The sequence below is a fragment of the Notolepis coatsorum genome (assembly GCF_963971535.1).
Source record: "Notolepis coatsorum genome assembly, chromosome: 17".
NCBI classification, from domain to species: domain Eukaryota; kingdom Metazoa; phylum Chordata; class Actinopteri; order Aulopiformes; family Paralepididae; genus Notolepis; species Notolepis coatsorum.
The window spans coordinates 72,195,083-72,221,689 of NC_140181.1; the positions used below are offsets into that span (position 1 = coordinate 72,195,083).

Here is a 26,607-nt window from a genome sequence, read left to right on the forward strand (position 1 = left end):
CGCGGACGAGGGGGCCGCATAGAACGCGTTGCTACGCTTGCCATCGCTATGGTGACAGAACGTGCATTCCTTTCTTGGAGCCGCTCTGACCTGCATGGAGCGTGAAACGACCTGGGGTTCACAGGGACGGCATATGCACCGTACCCACCGTTTAGACCGCGGCGTCAACAAGAACCACGAAGCGGGTTGTAACCATGCCCTCTATACAGTCTGCCTCACACATTCTTAAAGAGCTTATGAGCTGAAGTGTCTCTGTGACTGTTGGGGAGTTATCGAGCAAAACCTATTAAAGCAACAGTCTGCTATGATCTATAGCACCCATCAGTGATATTGGTTTAACCGCAGGCTGTAATACAGTAATCCTATTGAATTAACCAAAGGTGCCTGGGGGGGAAATAAGGTACTAATGATGGTAATTCGTCAAACGACGGAACGCAGAGGTTAGCCCCGCCCATCCCGTGCCGGTCTTCCTCCGTCTCTCACCCGTGTTGGGGGTCCACCACGATGGCACGGGGGTGGGTCATCTTGCCCTCAATGAGAGTCTTGCGTGTCTGGGAGGCTTTCTCCAGCCTGGCCACGCTGATGGTCTTCTTGGGGCCATCGTCGGTCCAGTACAGGTTGCCTCCCATCCAGTCCACAGCTATGCCTTCTACTGTGTGGATACCTGAGACGCAGAGAGGAGTTTGAGAGAGACAGAGAAAAGACTGGGTAGGAGAGCCGTCGTTGGGGGGCGTTATCGGCTCCTTAACCCTTTCGTTACGACCCTATAGAAGGTAGTGAAAGGGTTAACCTTCTGTAGTGTGGTAGTGAAAGTGTTAACCCTTTGTAGTGTGGTAGGGAAAGGGTTAACCTTCTGTAGTGTGGTAGTGAAAGGGTTAACCCTTTGTAGTGTGGTAGTGAAAGGGTTAACCTTCTGTAGTGTGGTAGTGCAAGGGTTAACCCTCTGTAGTGTGGTAGTGAAAGGGTTAACCTTCTGTAGTGTGGTAGTGAAAGAGTTAACCAGTCTGTCTCCTAATAACCCGTGGGCAAAATATGAACAAGATGATAACATTATATTACTTTTTACAAGATGTTTTTTTTTTTTTCTTCAATAGAAATATAATAAGCAAGTTATCAAAAGGAGTTTGGAAAGAATCCTATCCAATCTATTCCCATAGCAATAAAAAAAGGTACTCAATTTTTTTTTTTAAATATCTGAATTCTATAATAATTTGTTTGGCTGTTCACAGGAGTGTCCAAAGAGCAACTGCTGTTTTTAACCAGGGAAGCAGCACATGGACCTTTAGCTAAGTAGCAGTGCATGGACCTCTGCCCTCACCTTCCTTCAGTATCATGTCTCTCTCCGTGCCATCGATCTTCTGCCGGCCGATGATGTAGCTGGTGGCATCGGCGAAGTAGATGAATTCGCTGGCGGCATGGAAGTCCAGCGCCCTGGGGTTCATCAGGTTCTCTATGGGGATCATGTACTCGTCCGGTACCTTGGCGTTCATGTCCATCCCTCTGATGATGCCGGGACGACCTTTACCATACACCAGGAACAACTCGTGGTCCGGTTCTGAAGAGGTACAAACACAATGATCCTCAGCAATCGTATTATTATTATTATGAGTAGCATAGATGTTTGCTAGGGGGATTGGGTTTCTTCATGAGTGCTTATCCTTAAGTGGGGTGTAACGGTACAGAGAAGCCACGGTTCGGTACGTACCTCGGTTTTGGTGTCACGGTTCGGTACAACAGGAAAAAAATATTTATAATAATTATTATATATTTATAATAATTATTATAATAATTATTATTAAGTTCTACTTAGTTCCGCCTAGGCTTGCTGCGGTAGTCAGTGATACCGATGTCGTTCTGTGTTCAGGAATCCACTGAGTAAATTAATAGCCTGCCACCCCCCACCGGTGTATGCTTTCAGTTTCACTTCTAGATTAGATTTAACTGCACGTGAAGCAGAGAAAGACTAGAGAAGGGATTACATGTTACACAACAATGGCAGAGGATTTTATCAATATTTTGGATGTAAACACCACAGCAGCTAGACTGGAGAGGAGCTCAGAGGACCAGTCCAGATCAGCAAAAGTAAGTTTGCGCGTTTATTTCTTTTCTCTCTAATCAGCCTGTGAGGGGAAAGTAGCGGAAGAAAGTTGGTGTGTGTGTGTGTGCGTGTGTTTCCATTGGTTAACATTATTTAGGCGAACAAGAAAAGGATGGACATTTTCAGCGTATTGTAATGACCCTGCTGTGTTGTTACAAACATATCGTTCATTCATGGGTGTGTGTCAGGGACACCTAAAGGGGAGGGGAGGAGGGGAGAAACAGCCTGCAACCATGCGCGGTTGTTGGCTTGTCATCATTGTCGGCTTTCACGTTTTATTCATCTAAATGTGGCAATACAAGCTTGATATTCAACATTAAAGATCAAAGTAAGCCAGTGTAAAGTAAAGATATTGAGCATACATTTGTAAAACGTGCAACCCTAGTTTCACCTAGTGTCGTATGAGACGTATTCTTCGTATGGCTGGATGTACCGAGCCGTGACGTCTGTACCGTGAAGTCGTGGGACGAATACATGTTCCGTTACACCCCTAATTATAACTATATTATACCATGGCCTGAGTGAATACTCTTTTCTGATTGGCCCAGCGGGTGTGTATTAAAACACAAGCGTGTTTACAGCTCGAGTTTAATCACTGTTCTAACTTCATCTGCTACCCAATGTGTAACCATAGGAACATTAAAGAGCACAGCTGTCAAAGCTTTACTCGCTATCTGCGGCAAAGCACAGCTGACTTATCAACGTGACGAACTATCGACCGGGAAGGAGAACACACCAATGACAAGTGCTAAACTTTTATTATATATTGCTGGCAAATGACCATGGTATGAGCGGAAAACACGTTAAATATATGTGTTAAATATATGCGTTATATACTGACCTCCACAAAAACTGTTTAATGAACACCTCCTTGTTGATTATCCCTTATATAACAGTCAATATCATCACCAGTGGCATCACCCATAGGAAAAGGTAATGACTCATCTTAGTCATAATAAACCTGATATCTGATCTACTGATTTCTCATCATGGAGGTGGTGTTTCTTGGTCCGGACCCAAAGTGAGTTGTGGGGCTTACTTCTATCCGGTCCCCACATGACCAAAATATGAATATGTTTAAAGTCCGGAATCCCTAGACAAGACTAAATGGACTCGATGTGTACCCCCAGGCTCTGTCTTGTGTTAGACGACCGTGACTCACTCTTGCACGACTTCCCGTCGCTGCCCAGGCTGAAGCCGGAGCGACAGCGGCAGGTGCGTGTCTTGTGGCTGTTCCCCAGCAGGCAGATGTCCGAGCAGCCTCCCGCCTTCCCGAACTGGTCCAGGGCGCAGGCATGGCTCCGCACTGAGAGCACAAACACAATGAGCCCCAGTCCCACGACAGAGTGACCACAGAGACATCGGGATTAGACCACATGGCATCAATGGAGATGGAAGAGCTTAAGTCAAAGCCAGAGAAACCGGCCCGGAACGGAATCCCCATTGCGCCCCGGAGAGGATTTAACCCTAACCCGCACCATATGGCACCGTGGGCCTATTGCCAGGCCGGTGCCGGTGAATGCCAAGTGTGTGCCCCTTCTGGTCGCGTACCTGGAGGTTGGCGCCTTTGGTGGTAGACGTGCAGCGCGGCGCCCCGGTCCACCCGCGCCACCACGTGGAAGTCGGAGCTGTTGAAACGGTTCACCCGGATCACGCTGGTCTTGGGGTTGAGGTTGCCCTCGTCAGAGTTGGTGGCGTACAGGTAGTTCTCGAACACAGTCAGGCCGTAGAGATGCTCGATCTGAACAACAAAGAGGGGAGAGATAGAGAGGTGTATTGAATATGATATAATAATAATATTAACCACCTGTACATTGTATATTGCACTTTACTGCAACATTTGCACTCTGGTTGGATGCCAAACTTATTTTCATTGTACTGTACTTGTGCTGTATAATGACAATCAATTTGAATCCAATCTAATCTAATTAGTAAATTAAGTGAGATAGAGGGGGAAATATACAATAGAAATGATTTGGGCCACAAGAGGTTGACATGCAACCAGTATAAAAGATGTTGAAACATCTGCTTGTCCAACATCGCCCAACAATATTGGAACTATAACAGGAATAACTAAACAGGAAAATATTACTTAAATTGTACTAGCTGAATTTTGGGGCCGCAAGTTGTTTGTTTACATTGGAGTAAAATAGATCTACTGTATATTCTGTCTTGAATGTATATGAATATACCCCAGATGTATACTGTAAAAGGAAAAACTTGAAGATTGAAACTGCGGACTGGGACTTTAATACAAGAACGCATAGGGAGTGAGAGAGAGAAGAAAAAGAGAGAGAGAAAGAGAAGGAGAAAAAGAGAGAAAGAGAAAGAGAGAGAGAAGTAGCAAGCGTTTATAAACTTGGCAACGCAGCAGCACAGCGGCTCAGCTACCCACCTGTCGGTTAACAGGCTCTGGTTTTATAAGGGTCTGTTCTGCGGAGCTCTCCTCTACTGTATGTATGGCCTGAGACCACACTACCCCCATCACCACCATCACGCTCCCCCCACCTGCACCACTGCAGCCCTGATTTCATCGTGATCGTTAGTCCACTATGAGCTCGAGCCAAGCTCCTCTACAGCCAGACTATGGTTAGAGACGGCACTGGCCAGGAACATCACACACTTTTTAAGTAATACGATATCAATCAGTGCAATGAAACAGAGTTTCCGTAGAGAGATAAGACTAGAGGACAGCCGGGGAGATAATACCGGTCTCCATAGATGATACTAAATCAATGACGGGACGGGGATTCGCAGAGGAGGCTGGGAAGTCGCTGGGAAAATTCGGTGTCGTTATTGTTTGGAAAGGGGGAGGGTCTATATTGGGGATTTGAAGGGTGAATCTCTGCATCTGGTTTATATATCGGATCTTTATAGAAGATTGAACCGTCGGGGGATGCTTTGTTGTGTGTGTGTGTGTGTGTGTGTGTGTGTGTGTGTGTGTGTGTGTGTGTGTGTGTGTGTGTAGGTGTGTGTGTGTGTAGGTGTGTGTGTGTAGGTGTAGGTATTAGTGTTTTTTGTGTGGGCATGTGTTTGTGCATGTGTGAGTCATTCCTGCTGCCCATCCATCCAATTACCCAGGGGTGTGTGTGTGTGTGTGTGTGTGTGTATGGTGTTGAGGGTTTTTTCATCCATCCAGGAGTGTGCATTCTTAGGTTGTTGTTAGGCAGTATTCGTAGGTGTGTGTATATTAGCGGTGGGATAGGAGTAACTCACAAAATGATGACTGTGACAAAGTTGGCCCTTGATAATGATAATCTGTGTAACTGTGAAGAAGAAAACCCAAACCCATAAAAAGGCAAAAAGCTGGAATCCTGCATGTATTCACAGAATTGACATGAAGAATTGACAGATTCTCTAGTGTGCTTCACAAACTGGCCAATTGTACATGAAACAATGGACAACAAATTGCATAGTGTCTCTTTAACACTTTGCCGCCCAACCACGAGTTAACTCGGGTTTCGGTGCCATGCGTTGAGGACCAGAGCCACGAGTTAACTTGTGGCAAGTTGTTATTGTTTTATTCCATATTAATAAACGGATCAAGATCCCCGATCGACTCTGCAGATTTACCCGCCTCTGTGAAATCGGCGACATGCAATACCGGCCAGATCCTCTTAGGGGCGCCATCGCTCCACTGCAGTATCATTGTGGGCGAGTGGATTTATTTAAAAAAAATTACAGTCTATGGGCGTTTCATTTTAGCCTGATCCCAAGCGAACCGAATGCACCGTTGATCACGGTTCGAAGCGCAGATTTCAGCCTGGAATAATGGGATTTATGATCAGCCAATGGACATATCGATCTACCAGATGCCGATGAATAATGGGGAAATGCTGCCGGCGATCACATGGGCTGACGGTAGGACCCTCTTCACCCAAATTACAGCCGGATCAGACATTGTTGTAAAACGCAAGCAATCGATCAGTGAATGTGGCTACTTGCACGGACACTCTATTGCTAATCAATAATACTAATCGGCGTCCCCCGCCGCCCCCATTTCATCCATAGATGCTCTGTAATAGTCCGGATGATAAGCAGTTTGTTTTATTTCATTCGAATATATACAACAGAAATGCCGTTCGATATAACGTTAGTAGCCTTTAGCCCTATATCTAGCTTCCCAGAAAATATTTGAGACGAAAAGTGCGATAAACCTTATATTCACGACGCTATAAAATGACAACCAACCGATGGATTTTTTTTTCTTTAAGCCATTATGAAGGCACGGTTTATGCACTCAAGTGACAATGAGAATGGACAGATAGCAATACAATAAAGTATAGATATAGCTCTCCAAAAGTACATCGGTTTGTTTACAAAGCTTTGTCCTCCAGCCACATATTAGACGGCGACGGCCGGTCCTCAATGTGTTAACACACACTGACCGCAACTTGATGATAATTATTAACTATTAATTATGTCCCCAAAGGAAAACTTTGTTACTATCTGCAATAAAAAAAAAATCATTGCAGTAAAATGGGATTATAACGTGTAACGATAACGTGTCGCAAGAGAAAGTACGAAGATTCTCTCTCCCTCTCTCTCTCCTCCCTCTCCTCCATCTCTCTCTCCTCTCTCTCTCCCGTCTCTCTCCTCTCCTCCATCTCTCTCTCACCAGCAGGCCTTGGATGATGGTGTGTCTGTTCTTGCCCTCGTAGTCCACCACCTCGATGTAGTCCAGGTAGGCGTCGGCCCAGTAGACCAGCCTGTTGACCAGGTCCAGTGTGATGCCGTGAGGGAACACGATCTTACTGTCCACCAGCTTTGTGCGGTTCTGTCCGTCCATGTCGCAGCGCTCCACCCTGGGCGTGGAACCGTAGTCTGTGAAGAACACTTTCCTGTAGCAGGAGATGAAGAAAATAAATAATATATTTTTTTTTAAATATAATAAATAAATAAAAATTTAAATAGAGGAAATGGAGAATTGGCCTATCTTGTCCAAGGGAAGCAACAGTTGTGATTGGAGGATCAAGAAAAGAGGGCGGGGCTTGAGTACATTTCATTCCATCTGCCTTTTGGGAAAATGTGACACCCTACTCTTGCTTTTAATCTTGTGTTTAATCGTCTTAAGATCGCAATGGTCTTAAAAACATCCGCCAATGGGTTGAGTCGATTTCACTCATTCCGATAATGAGCTTCTTTCAAGGGTTTTGAAAGTTGGAACTGAAGTGGAAGTGAAATGGATCTCAAGCCCCGCCCTCTTTCCTTGATCCTCCAATAACAGCTGTTGCTTCCCTCTGTCCGAAAAAAGCGTTGTTTGTGATAGTGTAGGATCGAGAAAAGAGGGCATGGCTTGAGATCAATTCTCCATTGGCCAAATTCTTTCCACTTGTTTCCTGAAAATAAGATTCATAAGACTTATTGTAACTCAAGTTAAAATTGCTTCTTAAAATGGAGATTCCTTTTTTTTGCTGTGAAAATTATTGCTGACATAAAACTCAATAGAATATTAAGGGAGTCACTGGCCACCTTACGACATTTGCTTGTGAAACTGTCTCCATATGAGGAAGTAATAATGTTTAATGAACAAACCCTCAAATGTGTTCGGGTAGGAGAGGACCGGATTACTGTACCTCTACTTCCTCATCGTATGTCAGATATACTTTGAACGTGACGCATTCATTGAACCTTAGGACCAGGACCATCTACACTACAGTCACTCTTATCTATCAATGTGTGGTTCACCAGGAAACCAAATAAAAACGAAATGGAGAAGCGATACCTCGGAAAAAGGAACAACAACCGGATTCAGGTTGTCAGAAGACTGGGAAGTGCGCGTGTGTGTGCGCTTCAGCACATGTGCGTCCACACACATATGCATGCCACGCGAGCGTCTGCCTATCCTCCCGTCTGGAGGGAAGTGCTTTTGACCGCTGCCTGGGCGCTGACTCAGCGGCATGTCTCTGGGGGAGACAACATCGCTAAGGAGCGTGACAGAAGGAGCCACTGCTAGGCCACAGGTTAGGGCATAGTCGCTAGGCCAGGGGGTTAGGGCGTAGTCGCTAGGCCACGGGGTTAGGGCGTAGTCGCTAGGCCACAGGGTTAGGGCATAGTCGCTAGGCCACGGGGTTAGGGCGTAGTCGCTAGGCCACGGGGGTTAGGGCGTAGTCGCTAGGACACAGGTTAGGGCATAGTCGCTAGGCCACGGGGTTAGGGCGTAGTCGCTAGGCCACGGGGTTAGGGCGTAGTCGCTAGGCCACGGGGTTAGGGCGTAGTCGCTAGGCCACAGGGTTAGGGCGTAGTCGCTAGGCCACAGGGTTAGGGCGTAGTCGCTAGGCCACAGGGTTAGGGCGTAGTCGCTAGGCCACGGGGTTAGGGTGTAGTCGCTAGGCCACGGGGTTAGGGCGTAGTCGCTATGTCACGGGGTTAGGGCGTAGTCGCTAGGCCACAGGGTTAGGGCGTAGTCGCTAGGCCACGGGGTTAGGGCGTAGTCGCTAGGCCACGGGGTTAGGGCGTAGTCGCTAGGCCACGGGGTTAGGGTGTAGTCGCTAGGCCACGGGGTTAGGGCGTAGTCGCTAGGCCACGGGGTTAGGGCGTAGTCGCTAGGCCACGGGGTTAGGGTGTAGTCGCTAGGCCACGGGGTTAGGGCGTAGTCGCTAGGCCACGGGGTTAGGGCGTAGTCGCTAGGCCACGGGGTTAGGGCGTAGTCGCTAGGCCACGGGGTTAGGGCGTAGTCGCTAGGCCATGGGGTTAGGGCGTAGTCGCTAGGCCACGGGGTTAGGGCGTAGTCGCTAGGCCACGGGGTTAGGGCGTAGTCGCTAGGCCACGGGGTTAGGGCGTAGTCGCTAGGCCATGGGGTTAGGGCGTAGTCGCTAGGCCATGGGGTTAGGGCGTAGTCGCTAGGCCACGGGGTTAGGGCGTAGTCGCTAGGCCACGGGGTTAGGGCGTAGTCGCTAGGCCATGGGGTTAGGGCGTAGTCGCTAGGCCACGGGGTTAGGGCGTAGTCGCTAGGCCACGGGGTTAGGGCGTAGTCGCTAGGCCACGGGGTTAGGGCGTAGTCGCTAGGCCACGGGGTTAGGGCGTAGTCGCTAGGCCACGGGGTTAGGGCGTAGTCGCTAGGCCACGGGGTTAGGGCGTAGTCGCTAGGCCACGGGGTTAGGGCGTAGTCGCTAGGCCACGGGGTTAGGGCGTAGTCGCTAGGCCACGGGGTTAGGGCATAGTCGCTAGGCCACAGGGTTAGGGCGTAGTCGCTAGGCCACAGGGTTAGGGCGTAGTCGCTAGGCCACAGGGTTAGGGCGTAGTCGCTAGGCCACGGGGTTAGGGCATAGTCGCTAGGCCACAGGGTTAGGGCGTAGACGCTAGCAGGCAGGGGTGACTGACCCCATAGCCGGGTCCAGAGCGATGCCCTTGGGGTTGTACAGCTCCTGGTCCAGCAGGGTCACGCAGGTCTGGCCGTCCTTGTTGCAGACAAACACCCGGTCGTCCACGTCGTCCACGAAGTAGAAGTTTCCGGTCAGCCAGTCGATGGCCATCTGCTCCACATCTGGGGGGATGGATGGATGGAGAGAGAGAGAGGATGGGGGTGTTGGAAAGAGGGGTGAAGGATAAGGGAGAGCGAAGAGAGAGGGAAGAGGAGAGAAGAGGAGAGGAGAGGAGGGAATATAAGAGAAGAGAAGAGGTTACATCAGAGCATCCTTGTGGCTCAACAGGTTACTACACAGTTCACACCACGGCATGGTTCTGAATCCTGGCTCAGTCTACAACATCACATCGTTCTCATCTTTCCCTCTCGTCACTTGATCCCCACACGCATAAACACAATCAAACACCCAAGGAGGGCTGGGGGAAGGAGGCAGACGGCCCCACCATAGGCACGGTTTATATATATACTGTATATATGACAGAGCTTTTAGTCGGCGACATGAGGAGGTAAACAACGGATGAGACCGTCACAGGACAAGCGTTCCATGGCACAACTTTAACAGCTCGGTCCGTCTAGAGTTCTGAAATAGAATCCTCGTCCCAGTGGTGATCCCATCATGGTCGCTGAACTGTCACGGAACCCTGAATTGCATCGTCATCGTGTCCAGGCCCGAAAGACCACGGCCGGCTTTAATGATGTGTCATAAATACACTAGTACGCCTCATTCTCATTCTCGCTGCGAGCACTAAATTAAGACTATGAGCAGCAGATCACTGACATTAAAATTCAAACTTGTATTCTATGAGCTCAAATAATATACATGTTAAAGAATTAAGTATGGACTATGGCATTGTATATCACCCTTTAGAGCCACATTAAAAGGGCAGTGTGAGTGAAGGTAGGATTGTAAAATACGGTATGCCGTATCTATCCTTGATAAACCATTCCATTGTTCTTTTCAGCTGATCTTCCCACACTTGTTACTGCTGGAGGGACTGACATCGAAAGGGTAGCTTCCTACAAATATCTAGGCATTACAGTGGACGAGAACCTTACGTTTAAATCTCACATAGACAAACTTGTGTCAAAGCTGAAGCTTAAACTCGGCTTCTTTTTCAGAAACAGGTCCTGTTTTTCACTTAAAGTGAGAAGTCACCTGATCTCGACCACCTTCTTACCACTACTCGATTATGGTGACTTACTCTATATGTATGCACCTGATCAGTACCTTAGAAAGCTTGATACTGTGTACCATTCTGCCTTACGCTTTGTCACAGGATGTGGAAATCGAGTGCACCATTGCACCCTATATACCATTGCAAGTTATCCATCTCTACAAATACGGCGTTTTTCTCGATGGCTCTCTCTGGTGCACAAAGCTCTGCTTAAACTGGTTCCCTCGTACCCAAGTGTGCTTCTGTGCACAAAGCAATATAAGTATGCCCTTCGTTCTCAAGCTGTTCTAACACTGGAAGTTCCCCATATGAGAACTGAATTGGGAAAAAGGGCTTTTAAATATGCTGCTCCTTCATCTTGGAACAAGATACAGGAGGACCTAAAATTACCAGGACTGGTCACCCTCGGAGAATTCAAAGCCATTTTAAAATCCTACGAACTCAGTTCCCTTGGTCAGTGCAACTGTGTTTGATCATTTGCCTGTTTGATAACTTGCCTGAAATTGGAGCTCGATGTAAATGTTTTATCTGTATTTTATTGTGATGTTCTTTTTTATGTTGAAACTTTCTGCTGCCTTGCTTGGCCAGATCGCTCTTGAAAAAGAGATTTTAATCTCAATGATGCTTATCTGGTTAAATAAAGGATTTGATTGATTGATTGATTGATTAAGAGAGAACACCATGTCCAGAAAGCAATTTATCTGTGACACTATATAGTACAAACCAGCTAAACGGGCTATTCTGAGAGACGGGCCATACGGATAACCTTTTCACGGTTCATGAAATGTGTAGCTTAGCACAATAAGTCTGAAGGGCAAAGACATAAATTCTCCAATAGAGTTACACTGGAGGACTGTGGCACCTCTCTGAGGACTGTCACAGACCTCTCTGAAGACTTTAGGCTACTTTCCACCCGTTTAGCTAGGGCAGTGGTACCCTTGATAAGATTCTGGTCCTAAGGATCCACCCACCTGAGAAGATACTGTTTTTGTTGTTAGATATGAATGATTATATATATCAGAATATCTATATTTTAGGCAAAAAGATAACAGGAGAGTGAAACTAACTAAATCATAAAAATTACTTTATAGAACAGTTGTTCAAACTATTAGAGCAGCTGGGTGGCGCTGCGGACATTGCGCTCATCACCAACGCAAGAGACACCGGGTTCGAATCCGGCTGTCGGCATTGCCTCCAGCTTGGGCCGGCCTTCATACTGGCTCAATTGGCAGAGTCAGCGGGTGGAAGTCGATGGGTGGTAATCTGGACGTTGTGGACAGCGACTCCTACAGGTCGTTGGGGGACGCCTGCACAGCAGAGACAGGAAATGGCGGGGGTAGTGTGAGCCTCCCACACGTTACACCTCGCCAATGAGAGTCCGCGCTGGCAGGTGAAAAGATGTGACAGGCTGCCTCCTCGTGTACCGGAGGGGACACGTGATGCAAGGCTTCTATCCTCCCTACAACCGACCAGTGGGGGGCATATGCGAGCAACGTTCAAGACAGGGGAGGGGAGAATTGGAAACACGAAATTGGGATGGGAGAAAAAATTGAAAAAAGAGAAAAAGTGGATAAAAAAATGTAATTGAATAGAATATTACTTGAATTAAACTATTCCCAGGTAGGACCCCTGGGGGACCCCAGACTCCACTTTGAGAATCACTGTGTCAGGGAACGTGAAGTGAAATGGAATATAATGACATGGAAAATGTCTGCTTTGTAGACATTTATTAAGCATCAGTCAGAGGAAAACACTCAAACGCGTCAAGAAAACCTCAGCCGTTTCACAACTCTCCTGCTAAATAAGAGGAAGAAAAAGAGGAAGGCTTGCAGATGAAGACCTTTATTCCAGACAGGCCTACGGCATCGGGGGGTCGAAATGCTAACGCTCTTAGCATGGGAGACTGTGTCAAGGCTCCGTCCTGCCAGCTGACTTCCTTCCCCTGTGCTCCGACAATGACTGTCTATTTGAGAGCGGGCACAGGGGGGACGAAGGCAGGTGGGGGTTTACGCAGGCCCAGAGAGACCAAGGCTGTGGGCTGGGAAGGAGCTCCGAGGCGCACTGCCTCCCATGCTGCCTTGTGTTTTAACAGCTGCCACCGCGCTTCCTTTCAGTGGGGGACTCTTAATACACTGTACACACAAGCACACACATGTGCACACACACGCAGAGTATCAAAGCTACTCAAACCGCTGCAGTTGCCTCTCTAGTTAATCCATGGGACAACTTTGATGTTGGGACACATACTAGCTCGGTTTCCCATAGGGCCCCCCCCCCCCCCCCAAGCCCACTGTCTAACAAGCCAGCGATTCCTGCAGTTAGCCTATGTCCCAGGACCCAAGATCTCAGGACTCCGGCTCGCCAGCCACCCACTCACAGCCAGGGTGAGTTCCACACAGCAGAGCCAGGGTGAGTTCCACAGCAGAGCCAGTGTGAGTTTCACACAGCAGAGCCAGGGTGAGTTCCACACAGCAGAGCCAGTGTGAGTTCCACACAGCAGAGCCAGGGTGAGTTCCACACAGCAGAGCCAGGGTGAGTTCCACACAGCAGAGCCAGGGTGAGTTCCACACAGCAGAGCCAGGGTGAGTTCCACACAGCAGAGCCAGGGTGAGTTCCACACAGCAGAGCCAGGGTGAGTTCCAGACAGCAGAGCCAGGGTGAGTTCCACAGCAGAGCCAGGGTGATATCCACACAGCAGAGCCAGGGTGAGTTCCAGACAGCAGAGCCAGTGTGAGTTCCACACAGCAGAGCCAGGGTGAGTTCCAGACAGCAGAGCCAGGGTGAGTTCCACAGCAGAGCCAGGGTGAGTTCCACACAGCAGAGCCAGGGCGAGTTCCACACAGCAGAGCCAGGGTGAGTTCCACACAGCAGAGCCAGGGCGAGTTCCACACAGCAGAGCCAGGGTGAGTTCCAGACAGCAGAGCCAGGGTGAGTTCCACACAGCAGAGCCAGGGTGAGTTCCAGACAGCAGAGCCAGGGTGAGTTCCACAGCAGAGCCAGGGTGAGTTTCACACAGCAGAGCCAGGGTGAGTTCCACACAGCAGAGCCAGGGTGAGTTCCAGACAGCAGAGCCAGTGTGAGTTCCACACAGCAGAGCCAGGGTGAGTTCCAGACAGCAGAGCCAGGGTGAGTTCCACACAGCAGAGCCAGGGCGAGTTCCACACAGCAGAGCCAGGGTGAGTTCCACACAGCAGAGCCAGGGCGAGTTCCACACAGCAGAGCCAGGGTGAGTTCCACAGCAGAGCCAGTGTGAGTTCCACACAGCAGAGCCAGGGTGAGTTCCACACAGCAGAGCATGCAGACATCTGGGCCCAATGCCCCCCACCCCCTACCACCACCCCGACATCCACCCAGCTTAAAAAGGATGGCCCCACATGGAACTGATGCTTTGGTGCTATAACATAAGCAGCGCTGAGGAAAGTGGGCGGGGGGCTCATGCTGTGTGTGTGTGTGTGAGGGAGAGAAAGAGACAAAGAGAGTGATAGAGAAGAGAGTAAAATAATTTGAAAAGAATAAAGTGAAAAACATTTATTTTGAATACTTGTACTTTGAATATAATAATAGTATAATACTATTTAAATAATAGTACTTTGGCAGAGCTGCTCTAATAGTTTGAACAACTGTTCTATAAAGTAATTTAGAACTGAACTTTGTAAAGAAACTCAAAGTAAGAAGGAGCTGCCCTGTTGTTCGGACTGTTCTATAAAGTCATTTAGAACGGACCTTTGTAAAGAAACTCAACGTTGAGCTGCTCTGCTGTTCTGTAAAGTAACTCAGAACCATATCCTGTAAAATAACCCGCTTCAACCAGATTATTGTAAATGAGAGCTATTATATTTTACTGAACTATTTTATTGCACTGTAGTACTGCATAATCTTTTTTTTTATCCACTTTTTTCTCCCATTTTCAATTTTTTCTCCCATCCCAATTTTCATATCGTCCAATTCAACCCTCCCCTGTCTTCGAACGTTGTTTCTTGCCTCCCACAAGCCGGCTGCAATGTGGACTAAGTCATACATAGCACGAGTCCCCTCCGATACTCAAGGTAACAGCCGTCGCATCACCTGCGCGGCTCGATCTTTCAGCGTCGGGGGTCTGGGCTTTGGAGGAGCCCCGCCCCCGTCGCTTCTTGATTCTACTGCGCAGGCGCACCAACCGACCTGTAGGAGTCGCTGTCCACAACGCCCGATCCCCACCCTTCAGTTTCCCTCCCCCTAATACGGCCAATGTGTATTACTGTGGACGACCAGCTAAACTGAAAGCAATGTGGAGAGCGGGGCTCGAACAGGAGGCATCCTGTTCGCGTGAATATTAAAGGCAACCAACTTGTGTTCGGCTTTTCTCTGATTGGCCGCGCCCCCACGCGCAGGCAAGCGGCAGTCGTCCCACGTCCCAAATGAAATCCAAGGAGCAAGCGAGCGGCAGCGCGGGCAACCAACTTGTGTACCAACGCACTTGTGTTGGGCTGCTGTTCCAACGCACTTGTGTTCAGCTGCGGTAGCAGTGGAGCGCTATGAAATGCGCTGAACTAGAAACCGTAACGTTATTATGTTTCGCGTTTTTAACAACCAACTACCAGATTCACTCGTGTATAAACAAAGCCCATACAGTTATGAAATGCGCTGAACTAGAAAGCGTAACGTTATTATGTTTCGCGTTTTTAACAACCAACTACCAGATTCACTCGTGTATAAACAAAGCCCATACAGTTATGAAATGCGCTGAACTAGAAAGCGTAACGTTATTATGTTTCGCGTTTTTAACAACCAACTACCAGATTCACTCGTGTATAAACAAAGCCCATACAGTTATGAAATGCGCTGAACTAGAAAGCGTAACGTTATTATGTTTCGCGTTTTTAACAACCAACTACCAGATTCACTTGTGTATAAACAAAGCCCATACAGTTATGAAATGCGCTGAACTAGAAAGCGTAACGTTATTATGTTTCGCGTTTTTAACAACCAACTACCAGATTCACTCGTGTATAAACAAAGCCCATACAGTTATGAAATGCGCTGAACTAGAAAGCGTAACGTTATTATGTTTCGCGTTCCATTGATTAACGCCATTACCTGCTGTGCTGTAGGAAGCAGAGGTACAGTAAGTTACAGTAGGTGTAGGTTACATGTTTAATCAAAGCCCATACAATTTTTTAGATGAATGATTGTGGATATAATATAGAAAACACATCATTATGATATTGTCAGATGGCGCAAAATACAATGGTGAGTGAGAAATATATCTCCAGTGATAAAACCCAGTGCTCTATGTCTCTATGATACACAGCGTGGATGGGCTTTCAGAGGGAGAGGCATGACTTCGCGACAGCCATATTAGACACTCACTGTACATCAGTGTGGAACTGTAACGTTATATGTTATTTCGCCCGTGGAGGCTGCTGAGCCTGAAGCGCCAGCGGGGCGACGCGGTGGTTTATCCCCGGCTTCCGTGCGCCGCCCACGGCTTGACTCGGTTCAGCTCCAGCAGCAGCAGCGGCCGTTCCTCCGTTGTAGAAGCCCTTCAATGACAGCGCTCTCATATTTTGCGAATGCATAAACTATATCTTAAATTGTGTCTAATATGGCTGTCGCTTATCAATGACTTCGCGACAGCCATATTAGACACATCGCCATAATTTAAGATATAGTTTATGCATTCGCAAATATGAGAGCTCTGTCATTGAAGTGGGTGGTGGCAGCATTACTAACAGTAGCGATTTTTATTGTTTTGTCATGACCAAACATAATCCCAACATAGATAGGAGGTGTACTGTATGTCAAATGTCGGTCATGTGGTGGAAGAGTTTAGTACAGTCACACAACAGAACACCGCTGGTTCGACCAGCGCTTCTGCCGCGTCTCTCTTGCCGCAAGGGCGTGTGCTAGTGGATTGATTGATTGGCCGTGTGGCCAATCAGAGAAACGCTGAACGAAAAGCTGAACACAAGTTGGTTGCCTTTAATATTCACGCATCCTGTTCGAGCCTAGTCTCCAGCATTCGTTGCGAGCGCCTTGCCCACTGCGCCACGTAGCCGCCCAGTACTGCATCATTTTATTGTCTATTCAATTTTATTACTCATTTTTACTGCACTTTTCTATTTTGTCTATTCTATTTTTATTATTTTTATTACTGCCTATTTTAAAACTGAATCAAACCGTAAACAGAGAGGCCTATTGGGATGTTAGATCCTAATATGAAAAACTGTGATTTGCCTTACTTTGCTGCTATCTTTTTTATGCTTGTTTTATATGTTCTATATGTCATTTTATGAATCAAACCATAAAAAGTGGCCTGTTGGGATGCTAGATCCTAATGTGAAAAATTTACTTTATGTGCTCATTTTGTGCCCGTCTTTTTTCTGCTGTAAAGCACTTTGAGCTGCAATTCTTATATGAAAGGTGCTATACAAATAAAGTGTATTATTATTAAAGTGTTCATGTGGTATATGTTTTTCAACCAACAGCACCTTGTAATTAATCCCACTCTACCTTGTGTGTTGCAACACTCTGAAATAACGCAGCCTTGGCCCCCGTCAGCAAGTGCGGAGGCTACATTCCAAACAAACAACATTAAAACTTTTGGTACGACTCCAAAGCAGGAAATCAATCACTGACACTGACAATCAGCGGCGGGTATTGGCCATCTCGTGTTCCCAGGGAAGTAACGGTAAATACAGGATCTAATAAAAATATGCCCGGGAGGACAGCGGGAGGGAGGGAGGGATGGAGGAAGGGAGGGAGTGAGGGAGAAATGGAGCAGATCCAGCCCTGCAGTCCAAGCTGTTTCACAAACACCAGAACCAGGACTCGTTTGACAAAAGGGGGAAAGTTGGCCGCGGAGCCAGGAATCGTGATACTCCCATCGGTATCTGTTTTAATCCAGAGCCCTGCTCTTAAAGACTTCCAGCTGTACGCCGGCCCGCACCAGGCATTGATTAGAGGCAGACACAAGAGAGCACAGGGCCAGTTGTGAAACCCTCTGTGGTAGCTGGAGCTCTTATCCAGAGTTACTCCTTTTACACGGCATGTTCTATACGGGAATGTTGCGCCGTTATTCTGCCTCGCCGTTCTGTACAAGAGGTATGGCAGCGGAGGTCTTATAGGCCTTAATGTAGCCTGTAAGTAATATCATAATCACAACTATTTTCACAAGTGTCCTGTGCCACTATCCCTGCACGACCAACCCACGGGAATATTGCTCCGTCCAGCTATCAGTTGTTGCATGAAAGGTGGGATAGAACAAAGGCTGATACATGTTATAATATAATAATAATAATAATAATAATAATAATAATAATAATAATAATAATAATAATTATTATTATTATTGTTTCTTGCAGTTGTAGGCTATGCATTTCACTCCAATAGCAGCAAGCCATAAATATTGCAGACATCCAGGGATCAATTAGCTTGATACCGCTTCCTCTGCCATGTTGCAATCATAGGCTACTTACTTTTCAATTGCAAATGCATCAAGGTCAGAAACTCAGCAAAGCCCACAGGTCCTTAACCAGCCATACAGACATGCTTATTACAACAGGGCTGAGCCATTAACTCCCAGACTGTTTTAAATGCAAATCGATCTCGGTCGAGAGGGAGTGAAATCTGCCATAAACATTGCGGTTAAAAGGGAAATGATTCACAGTGGGTGGAGAGAAATTTGAGTTTCTGCACAAAGCATAGTCAGCATTGTGTCTGAAGGATTATAGATGGTCTCTCACTCTTACTGGTTATTTCATTAGTGTTCTTTATGAATTCCTCAATATGCAAGAACCTGTCCATATGTCATTTCTGTACCGCTGGTCTTAGTTAAAATAAGACATTCTCTCGGATTCCGGAATGCCGTCATGCTAATAAAATCATTGCGGCGTTGCCAGCTTTGTTTGGTTCAATGTATAAAAAAAGAAAAAAAGAGGAAAAGCCAATATAATGAAGAGTCCTCTTTACACCAATATTGTGGGATCTCTCTCTCTCTCTCTCTCTCTCCCTATCTCTCTCCCTCTCTCTTACTCTCTCCCTCTCTCTCTCTCTCTCGTTCCTGCTCTCTCCCTCTCTCTCTCTGGCAAACGGAAAGTTAGGAGAGAAAGCTGAAAGAGCCCCGCCCCTCTCCTCACAACCCCCCCCCCCCCCCCCCCCCGTCGGTCTTGGAACCCCACTTCCTGCCCTCGACATCCACCGCCCACCGCACACGGCGCTCTCTGAGGAAACATTTCACACACCGACAAGAGTCTCACTGGCAACACACACCCACTTTATTTACCCCCATGGTGGCAACACCTATTTACGTACCGAGCCACCGCCCCGTTTTACCTTCTCAACAAGCCAGTCACACAGGCCGGCACCCGAGGATCTCCGCTTCATCAATGTTAATTTCCTCCGTTTTCGACCCGCTACTGTCTGTGAGCCGTCACCCTACTATAATAATCCCTCCCGGCACCCCGGGGAGCCCAATAATCTAAGCGAAGACCTCCGTGACCCCTCTTAACAGCGCCGTTTGGGAGCTCATTGTGTTTAAGTGTTCCATTGAGACCTAACATGTGACCCCTATTTAAAGGCTATAAGTCCTTACACACACGCACACGCACTCACAAAACGCACATGCGCACAATTGGCCGTCATCATCGGGAAGTGGGTTTGAAAGGTGATCGGCTGGTCCAGATAGGGAGGTTTGACATGATCCCAGCCAGGACCCCAAGAAATATCACAACAAAATGTAGGAAGAACAAAGGATGGCTGAAGAACAAAGGCAGGGGATAGAGGGAGGGGGGGGGGGAGTGAAAGATGGATAGAGAGAGGTTTAGAGGGCTGCTGTGCCAGCCGGTCCCTGCTGAGGAGGCTCCGCTCGGTAGGGTGGAGAGAGTGGGAAATCTGGGGTTCAGCTCTCCTTTCATCTTCCCTGCCTGGGATTCACACGTACAGACAGTCAGTCAGACAGTCAGACAGACAGACAGACAGACAGACAGACACAGACGAAGCCACATCTGGAAGCCTCGTCGACTCATCTGCCCCGCTCTCTCAGGCTCCCAGTACCCGGTCATAAATCACCCTATCTGTGTGAAAGGTCCAGCCTTCCTGCACACAGGCCCCCCATCTATATCCATCTAAAGCCATCTCTGGGTCTGTCCAAGAGATCTGCACCTGAGCGCCGCCTTTCATCTGTCTGACTTCACAGGAGGCGAGCGAGAGCCCGTGCTGACATCCGTGTGTGATTTGAGAATCATATAAAGGGAGAGGGTAAAGCGCCTCAAGGCAAAGAACATCTTTAAAGGGATACAGCTGCATAAAGCTGTATTTTAGCACTTAGTTAGTTTGCGTTAAAATGGCCTGGTGGTCAGCAAGACAGTTCAAAAGTGCCTTTAAATTGTCACCAAGAGGCTTCAGTTTAGTTGTACGTTGAAATTCATGGCAATCATGGCAATACATGAGCCAGATCCTGTACATAAACATACAAGGTAGTAGTAGGTAGTAGGAGGCCTTGGCAGTTGAAGCTGACTTGGGATCAGAAATGGCTAAACTGAGCCCGTAGCAACTCTGTGGAGAGTTTTACTTAATCTCCAAATTCCGCTTCGTAAACAATGATTCCAAGGGAGTGTTCCATACAAGGCAGGGGTGATGACATAAGTTTAACCCCTATGTCTGCCAAGAAGACAGATAGACAAAGTTACACCCCCCCCCCCCCCAAAAGAAAAGATCAGTAACGCCTTCCTTGACGCACCCAAAGAGTTAAAGGGTTAATTAAGACGGACGCAGACAAGAGTTCATCCTGGTCGGGTTCAAACTAACACTGAACTAAAAAACAAACAGGAAACCACAATCTACTTAGCCAAACGTCCTAGGACTCAACGGAGAGGACGGGAGACTTTTCTTCTGTTATGGCAGATGTCTAACTAACAACACTATATATATATATATATATATACACACACACACACACATATATAATATATCTATATAAATAATTAATAGGCATGGAAAATCACATCAGATAATCCTGAGATAAACCTGAGATAATCCTACAACTGAAACGGTAATTTTCACTTGATATTCCCATACATTTCAGAAACGACTGTCCTATCCGGACCCAGCACATACAGATGACTGTCCAAGTCTCTCTGCTCCCACACTCCCTTGCCTCTACCAGCACACAGTAATCAATGCAAAGCCGCCCAGCGAATTCCACGGAGACTCGTCCTTTTGATGCCATCTAACCATTTATTCCTTGTCACATTTGTTGTTGTTGTTGTTATTTTACAGTGGCTACACGTGAACGAGGAAGCTGAAAAACATGCAGGGGATTCATAAAAAGGTAATATGTCACTAAGTAAATAGGCACATTGTACAAAAGTATGTGGGTCAACTCTATAGGGCCCGTGTTGGTGCGCGTGTGTGTGTGTGTGGCGGGGCCTCAGCTATGAGCATGCTGAGGTGACCTGAATGGACAGGACTGGAGATGGAGAGAGGAATGTTGGGATTGTTGGGGCTGACATAACCAAACACAGAGGAATGTAAATACCATCTGCATGACCACTGCCTCTCAGGTACAACAAATAACTACCCTGGTTCTTTCTCTCTCTCTAATTTGATCTCCATTTCGTATTCCTTCCACTGTTTGTTTTTCCCTCTCTCCCTCTCTCTCCTTCTCTCTCCCTCCCTCTCTCTCTCTCTTTCTACCGCCCCCCCCCCTCCTCATCTCATATCTACACGTGAACAACATAAACGGGCTACTTTCGGACTGAAGAATTCAGATTGAAAATCCATTTTAGGGCGGCTACGTTGTGCAGTGGGCAATGCGCTCACCACGAATACTGGAGACGCTGGGTTCGCCTGTTCGAGCCCAGCGCTCCACATTGCTTTCAGTTTAGCTGGTCGTTCGTACTAATACACATTGGCAGTATTAGGGGGTGGGAAACTGATGGGTGGGGATCGGGCGTTGTGGACAGCGACTCCTACAGGTCGGTTGGTGCGCCTGCGCAGTAGAATCAGGAAGCGATGGGGGCGGCGCCCCTCCAAAGCGCAGACCCGTGACACTGAAAGATCGCGCCGCGCAGGTGAAAAGATGCGACTGCTGTTACCTCGAGTATCGGAGGGGACTCGTGCTATGTATGACTTAGTCCACATTGCAGCCGGCTTGTGGGAGGCAAGAAACAGCGTTCGAGACAGGGGAGGGTTGAATTAGATGATGGGAAAATTGGGATGGGAGAAAAATAGAAAATGGGAGAAAAAGTGGACAAAAAAAAAAGATAATCAATTTTAAAAGTCTTCATTTTCCCAGAGTGACTTGAGGCGTGCTGTGCCTCCCCGCCTGTGTGGCTCCCTCCTCCTATGTGTCAGCAGTGACAGTAATTACGGCAACTCTCATTTTCAAGTGGCTGGGAGCTGAGGCGCATGTAACCATGTTGCTGGTTTTTACCGTCCTGCACTCTCTCTCACACACACACACACCACTTGTTTTCGTCATATCTGACGATCCCTGCCTGGGGGATAATTCTCAAGGGAACCTTTTGCACGCACTGACTCACACATACATATACTCACAGGCACATATACAGCATATAAGGAGACGCACACACGCCCATATAAACACACTTTTTTTTTGTTTTGACTACATTCCTACCCACCCTATTCGGAGACTAATAGCTCCGTCAGCCAGGCAAACAATAACAAACCTTGTCAGACTTACAATCAAGCGATAAATCATGTCTATATCATATGAGTAGCAGGCCCCTAAAGGTAGTAATAAGTGTTCCCCGAGCTCTGTGTGTGTGTGTGTGTGTGTGTGTGTGTGTGTGTGTGTGTGTGTGTGTGTGTGTGTGTGTGTGTGTGTGTGTGCATGTGAATTGCCCAAGAGATGAGTGTGTATGAGTTACAGCAGTGCCTGCGGCTATGAGGACATTAACACACCAGCACAGGCCAGACATTTCACTTGTCATCGTTTATCAGTGGGGGTGCATAGTACTGTAGCCCCCTACACGCAAACACTCCCTCCCTATACACAAACACATAAACACATAAACACTCCCACACACACACACACACAGGATGCCCTATCTCTATCCCAACACCATTCCAGAACACGGGAGGATTACTGAAATGGGGAAGGGCTTTCCGGGAGAAATCCATCACCAACTGTCCAGATCAATACCAGTAGGTGTGATAGAAGGGATCCCGTTGAAAGGCATCAGGCACAAGCGGTGGTGAAAAAGATATTCACACATTCACCAGCGCGGCAAACAGCCCCAATGCGCGGAGAGCAAGTAAATCAAACGACACACAGGTGGCTCCTGTTTGCCTGTCAACACATTGTGCAAACTAGGGCCGTGCGAATGCGCTCTCAGCCCCTATCGGCATCATATCGCTGCACGTCAGCTCCGTGTGGCTCCATGGGATGATTTAGTGGTGTGTCAGGGCCCCCTTGTTCTTTTAAAAGGAGAAACTTCTGAGGAATAACGCCGACCTCAGCGTTTCCACTGGCACTTTTTATGCTGCCCCGAGCAGCTTCGGGAGACGTGGGGCCGATTGCATCACGGCCTCCATTCTTCTGGTCGAGATGCTGCAGAGTTGAAAGTTGATCCCGAAGGCGAAATATGGAAATACTGCACAGTGGCGAGCTGACGGCTAGAACTGATTAGTCGGCTCTGCCCTTGAGCAAGGCATCCGTCGCTATTCTAGTAGGGTTTTTTTTATTCAGCTAAACCTGTCACTTTCCCTTGTCTGCTTTTAAAAATATATATATATAAAAAGAGACAGGGCAGTCCACTCCCTTTACAATTATTGTCTTCATGGAGACAGTTGGAAGCCTGAGAGGGAGACCGTGGGGGAGACAATCCTAGGCCAGCAGGGGACCACTACATAGTCTCTCTGCTCTGTTTGAGATTCACAACGGACACTGCGATGGTAGAAAACAGACAAAATTTCAAAGAGAAAAGACCAAAGAGAAAAACCATGAAAAAAGCCCACCCCATTCCGCTTCAGTCCATCTACTCCATCCTATGGATCCGGAAGACGTGTAAGCTCTACTCACGGTGCAGGCTGAGAGAGATGTTGATGGTGTGGACGTCGGTGACGGCCTTCAGGTCCGGGATGCGAGCGCACTTGAGCTGGGTGGCGGCGGGTGTGTCGCCCACGTCGATCCAGCACACGGTCTCCTGGGCGTAGATGAAGTCCATGGCCATGGTCTGCTTGGTGGCGATGGAGGGCAGCCGCGTTGTAGAGCCGCTCAGGGAGGTGCAGCGGATGTCGTGGAGGTTGGCGATCATCAAGATGGGCAACCGTTCCACTGGGTCTGGGGGGGGGGGGGGGGGGGGGGGGGGGAGAGACAACGACGGATGGAGAGGGGGGGGGGGGGGGGGTTAAGTGAGAGAGGTTTAAGTGAGACAAAAGGGGATCAGAGAATGAAGATAAGGTAATTAGGAAGTTGGAGGGAGAGAAGGGCAAGACGAGCAAGGAGGAGAGAGAGAGAGAAAGAGAGAGAGAGAGAGAGAGAGAGAGAGAGAGAGAGAGAGAGAGAGAGAGAGAGAGAGAGAGAGATCACATTCATAGCGTATCAGTGACACATCTCTGTGGGTGTTACACCATACAAATGCGATCGCTCCAATATAACAGGGCACCACCACAAACCGAAACAAGTCAACTGGAACACAATTACTAGATTCAATTCAGGGTAACTTTGGTCTCCTTCTTAGGTGTGTGCTTTTGTGTGTGTGTGTGTGCTTTTGTGTGTGTGTGTGCTTTTGTGTGTGCTTTTGTGTGTGTGTGTGCGTTCGTGCGTGTGTGTGTGTGTGTGTGTGTGTGGGCTCACCGTTCTTAGCCTTGCAGGAGCGGTTGTCTGGTTGCAGCAGGTAGCCCTCCACACAGCTGCAGGTGTAGGAGCCCTCTGTGTTGACGCACGTCTGACTGCACGTCCCGTACACATTGCACTCGTTATAATCTAGAGGGGCACAGAGCAGCGACACGGTTAGCAGTGGCCACGCACACATACCACAGACCCTGCGTAGCCCAAGGAACGACTCTGGAAAACCAAATGGCAATATTTTGACCTGTACTTCGTGTTTTGAATTGTATCTGGTACCTAGCAACTGGGTGGTTGATGTTTTAGGCTGAAATATATATTTTAAATATATCGCATATGAGTAATGGAAATCATTCAGTTCTGTTTTACGGACTCTTATCTTTCTAAAAATATGTGTGGTATTGTAGATTTTTTCGTGTAATAATTTTCTTTTCATTAGTATAATGTGCTAGTGAGTACAATGGTCATGTGGTGTGACATGAAGCTTATTCTGTACAAAATTGAAAAGGGGTGTATTTTAATTATGTATGTCTATTTATCAGCATTCATCATCACTACTATACACATTTCTAGCATTTCCTTGTGCAAATTAGTTACTTTTTGCATAATTTTTCTTAATCAAAACTCAAGGTTAAGACGATTGCACTAAATTTGACTATGTATTTCTAATTCATTTTGGCAAACCTTATAAAAACACCAAAATGCTAGAAATATTTGGTGACACTGTTATTTATCTGTCCCATTGATGATTTTAACATTTCTTACCAAAAAGCCTTCATAATTTCATAATTCTGAAAGTCACACCAAATGATATGCCGTCACGCCATATGATGAATCACACCACACAACAACCCGTAATGCAAAAACATGTATTTAATAAATTTAACAAACAACCAAAAACATATGAATTATATCATGGGTTCAAATTAAGAAAAACTGGTATAAAATGTTATAAACAGTGTGTCACAAAATACATCATATAGCACTTGGGTTCTGAACAACTGAAGAAACATATGAATTAATCGTCCAACCGTTACAATCAATTGTAATAATCATTGAAATGTATTTTTAATAAAAAATGTTATTCAAGACATACATTAAATGTAGTCGAACATAACAGTAGAATCATTTTGAAAAACTGTTTTAAAATAGTGTCTCACAAAAGACATTAATAGCACTTGGGTTCTGAACAACTGAAGAACCTGAAGAAACATCGTCCAACTGTATTAATTCCAAGGTGCTGTCTCATTTGAATATTTTCCTATCAATTCTAAAAATCATTGAACATTTATTTCTTTTGTAATTCAAGGCAATTTTGTTTAACAGTGACTGAACAACAAGCCTCAATTATGTATTGCCGGCTCAGTACTGATTGAACAGAAGACAGTCGTAGTTGGAAAGCATGGCAAACCGACTGCATTGCTGGGGTTGTGTGATTTTACTCAGTATTTATTTTTGGTGGTAGAAAATGCAGTCGGGCCTCCTTGGCCACACAAAAGCATTCTGCCTCCCAAGCTGCTCCAGACAATTCACCTTCAGCTCATCCTCATCCATTTCCATTATCTGCCCCACATATGGCCTTTCTCCATACTTCACCATTACAAATAGCCCCTCGACATACTTTTCATCATCATCATCATCATCATCACCATCTTCGTCAATGAGATCTGACTGAACTTGAATGATGACGACACCTTTGCTTGATGGGTCAGGTGGCACCTCAGCAGGAGAGCTACTTGACTCGGCACGGAGTTGTGTTGTGGTCAAACTCAAGTTGAGTTGGCTGGTAGCAATCTGTTTTCTCAGACCCCATGACAAAACTTCACCTTTTTCATCCAAGTGTGTGCGCGCGCACGCGTGTTTATACTATGAGATTTCTAGATATACTGGGCTTTTGTACCTGTGTACAGCACATGTTGTACAACTACAGTAATATTTTTTATACGTTTAATGGTTCAATTTACTTTTCTCGTCTTCTTCTCAGGACATCCTCTCTCTTTACAGGATCTCCATTTATCCTCTCCCTGTATTCTCTTGTTCTGTCTGTACTTGCCATTCCTCTATGAAATCTGTCTCAAACTGAAAAAACAAGTGAAAGGGAAATATTTCAACTACAACATCTTGTAGATAGACATGGATTTAGTTTGAGAAATGGAATAGTAGGGAAGTAGGTATA

The 26,607-nt window shown here is 46.9% G+C and overlaps 1 protein-coding gene across 1 annotated transcript in view; it reads right to left on the bottom strand.

The window, feature by feature from the left end:
• The window catches only part of lrp1ab (low density lipoprotein receptor-related protein 1Ab), a gene marked incomplete at its 5' end in the record, with an annotated part of 197,602 nt that overhangs the window by 105,456 nt on the left and 65,539 nt on the right, over positions 1–26,607 (bottom strand). The window contains 8 exons of the mRNA XM_084333493.1: positions 484–664; positions 1,319–1,555; positions 3,261–3,404; positions 3,650–3,839; positions 6,717–6,939; positions 9,422–9,584; positions 23,664–23,924; positions 24,441–24,569. Of these exons, the coding sequence (XP_084189619.1) occupies positions 484–664; positions 1,319–1,555; positions 3,261–3,404; positions 3,650–3,839; positions 6,717–6,939; positions 9,422–9,584; positions 23,664–23,924; positions 24,441–24,569 (1,528 nt within the window). The remainder of the gene's footprint in view (positions 1–483; positions 665–1,318; positions 1,556–3,260; positions 3,405–3,649; positions 3,840–6,716; positions 6,940–9,421; positions 9,585–23,663; positions 23,925–24,440; positions 24,570–26,607) is intronic.